This window comes from Lotus japonicus, chromosome 1, assembly GCF_012489685.1.
Source record: "Lotus japonicus ecotype B-129 chromosome 1, LjGifu_v1.2".
NCBI lineage: Eukaryota > Viridiplantae > Streptophyta > Magnoliopsida > Fabales > Fabaceae > Lotus > Lotus japonicus.
In genome coordinates this window covers 60,402,124-60,405,584 of record NC_080041.1, presented here as the reverse complement: position 1 = coordinate 60,405,584, position 3,461 = coordinate 60,402,124, and the positions used below count along the sequence as shown (strand labels likewise).

Genomic DNA, 3,461 nt, shown 5'->3' with positions numbered 1-3,461 from the left:
GAGGAAGCATAGCAATTAAAGGGATGTTTGTGTGCCAACGACTATCTAGTCATTATTGAGGCACGCGCAATCAAGGAAAATAACTTCCTTCTCCCACCTTTCCCTATAAATACGCTATTGTTTCTTAGTGGAGTATCAACTGCTATAATTCTCTTAACTATTTTTGATGTTCTCAGAAACCTCTGTTTTCTTGCTCAAGTTCTTGCAAATTTCAAGTTCTGTCAACAGTTTTTTAAGATGATCACACTAGAGACCAATGCTCATGGCGTGAAGGTAATGGGGTTGAAATCTGAGAAACCCAAATCCCCAAGGGTCACACAATCTTGCGAAACCCCTGTTTCTGTCAAGAACCGCGGTGATGGTGCATCATCGCAACATGCAAATCTTGCAACCGGAAGCAAGAAGAAGAAGAAGCGCACCAAGATCACCTATTCCAAGAGAAAGAAGACTCATGTTGTTGAAGAATCTTTCCCCAATGTTGCTGTGACTCCTGAAGCAGAAGAGAATCCTACATCCCTAATCAATGAGGAAGTATTCGTGGCTAGCATCATCGCTGAGGTACTTGAAACCCCTATCAAATTCACTCAACATGCAGATGGGGAACCTCATGTCTCGTCACCAGAAACTGCTATTCCTGATCCTCAATCCATGAATGCTGAGGAACATGTAAGTGGTTCTCAACCTGAGGAAGTTCCTCTTCCTATTGATGAAACGCATATCAGTTCTGTGAAGGAACCCACTGTGGTTCCAGAGTCTCCTTAAAGGGAAACTCCTGTGGGTTCGTCAGAAAGAATGGCTGACCCTATGGTCACTCCTCCTGTTGCTGAAGAGGCAGTGATTGTGGAAGAAGTGCGTGAAGAAACTAAATCAGATGAATTACTTGCAAATGTTGTGGGTTCATCTGTTATCAAGAAGCTAGAAAGGAAGAAGACTCAACAGGAAGCAAGAAAATATATCACGAGATCTTCTACCTCTCACAAGAAAGTTGCTTCTGGTTCTGGTAAGAAGCACAAAAAGAAAACTGTCATTGTTATTGATGACTCCCCTGTGAAGAAGAGTGTGAAGAGGAAGTTGTCTGCTGATGTAGATGCTGAAGAGTCTGATGTGGAACCAAATGTTCCTGACATTGTTCCATCTGCAAAGAAAAGAAGAGCTAGAAAAAGAATTCCAGAGAAGGTACCTGCTGCTCCTATGGATAATGTCTCTTTTCATTCTGAAGAGAGTGTCACCAAATGGAAACTTGTTTACAAGTGTAGGATTGCTCAGGAACGGGAGTTGGCTGCTGAGGTTCTTGCTTGCCAAGTTGTGATGGAGTTACTTGAAGAAGCTGGGATGATGAAGACAGTGGTTGGTTTAGGAACATGTTTTGACAAACTGGTGAAGGAATTCATTGTCAACATCTCTGTGGATTGCAATGTCTCTGGAAGTCCAGAGTTTCACAAAGTCTTTGTCAGAGGTAAATGCATTCATTTTTCTCCTTTGGTTGTCAATAGTTATTTGGGCAGAAGCTCTGCTGATGTTGTTGGTGAGGAGATCTCATTGGATGAGATTGCTGCTGAAATCACTGCTGGCAAAGTCACGCACTGGCCCTCTAAAGGTTTGTTATCATCTGCTTATCTAAGTGTGAAGTATGCCATTTTGAATCGCATTGGGGCTGCAAATTGGGCACCCACCAAGCATGCTTCTAATGTATCCTCTGTGCTTGCAAAGCTGATATATCTGATTGGCACTCATGCCCAGATAGATTTTGGAACTTTTGTTTTTGATCAAACAAGGAGGCATGCTGATTCCTATGCCTTGAAGCTTCCTATTGGTTTTCCTTGTATGATCTCTGAGATTATTTTGAGTCAACATCCTGATATCCTCTCTGTTGATGAGTCACCTAGTGTGAAGGCTAGTCCTTTGACTATTGATAACAGGTTGCTGATTGGGACTCATGTTCCTGATGTTGCTGGCATGACTGCTAAGTCTCATATGAAGGTGCGAAAAACACTAGAAAAGGGGGGTTTGAATAGAGTGTTTGAATCACGGGTATACTTTTTAAGCTTTTTCTAAACTCAAAGATAAAAACTAAGTGCTGAATGATAGGAAGTAAAGCACGCAAGTATTTTATCCTGGTTCACTTGAGATAAAAGCTCAAGCTAATCCAGTCCACCTGTGAAGGTGATTTCTTCCTTCTTCTGATGAAGGCAATCCACTAAAATCAATGAGAGTTACAACTGAACTTTGCAACCTGCTAAGTGACTAACAATACACTGATTTTCTCACTAGTATCCTCTTAAGAAGCTGATCTACCGATCCTCTTAAGACTAGCTAAATACTGAATCAGTCTTGATTCAGTCCTCTCAAGATCCGACCAACCTTGGTCTCTTGATGACCTTTACAATGTGATGTAAAAGGTTTCGGGTTTACAATAAGTGCTTCTAACAAGCGAATAGTAAACTCAGATGTTTAAGAACAGTGAAGAAATAATGCTAAGAGAATGGTTCGTATATGTTGAATGTTTTCAGCAAAGTTTCTTAGCTTCTTTCTTCTTTCTTCAGCCTTTATATACTCCAAGACTTGTGATGTAGCCGTTGCTAGGGTTTTATCCGTTGGAGTGGCAATTCTGTGATATCAGACTGCTAGGCTGTATAAGGTAGGTGGCGGACAGACTGAGACTTGTACGACGTTGTACTGTGATAGCGACCTGTCCTTTCACCAGTTGACTTGTGATCAAGGAGCTTCATATGAACGTTGGTGAAACTTCTGATCATCGTCAGATTGAAGCTTGGATTCTTCTGACCTTTGCAACTTCTGCTTCTGAACACTTTCCTCAGAACTTCTGATCGTCAGAGCAAGAATAGCTGGGGTCTTCAGAACCAACTTCTTGCTAGTCCTCAGAACTTGAGTCTTCTGCTTCTGGACCGTTCCACTGGAATATCTGGTCTTCAGAACTTCTGACTTGAGTTCTTCAGAACTTCTTGAGAGCTTCCATCTTCAGAGCTTCTGAAGTATTTGCCACTGTTCAGAACGAACATGGTAGGATAAAGAGCTCTCTTTTAGTAACCCTTGGTTCTTCTTCTTCTGAACGAATAGGCTTGGGTCAGATTCAGAACCTGTTTGTCACATCTTAAAAAGACAAACGTTAGGGTACCACAATTGTTCATCATCACAAACCTTAATTGTAATCATCAAAACATAGAGATGCAACCACTGATCAAACCTTGATCTTACATCATAATGTTGGTGCAAGTTCTTCCAAGCCAACTGAGACAGTTCTTGCTGAGTTAATGGAAGTCTCCAGAACTCTTCAAGAGACTATTACAAGCTGCACTATCAGGAAGAAGAATGTTGATCGCTTCATCACGGCACTGGGAAAAGGCAAAGTTGATGACAGCAATGCCACTGGTGCTGAACAAGCAGGGGATGCTTCTGATACAGCTGATGAACCAGATGTCTCAGCATCCAGTGATTGTTAA

At 41.7% G+C, this 3,461-nt stretch overlaps 1 protein-coding gene across 1 annotated transcript; it reads left to right on the top strand.

The window, feature by feature from the left end:
* Positions 1-792: 792 nt before the first annotated feature.
* Positions 793-3,461, top strand: LOC130740532 (uncharacterized). The gene is made up of 2 exons (XM_057593185.1): positions 793-1,980; positions 3,246-3,461. Exons 1-2 carry the CDS (start codon positions 793-795, stop codon positions 3,459-3,461), a joined length of 1,404 nt encoding a protein of 467 aa, XP_057449168.1.

What these genes read in the sequence shown, in the direction of transcription:
- LOC130740532 (XM_057593185.1), top strand. Translation starts at nt 793, where the DNA reads ATGGCTGACCCTATGGTCACTCCTCCTGTTGCTGAAGAGGCAGTGATT. An exon ending in CTGCTAAGTCTCATATGAAG is followed by an intron (nt 1,981 to 3,245) that starts GTGCGAAAAACA and finishes AGTTCTTCCAAG; the next exon opens with CCAACTGAGACAGTTCTTGC.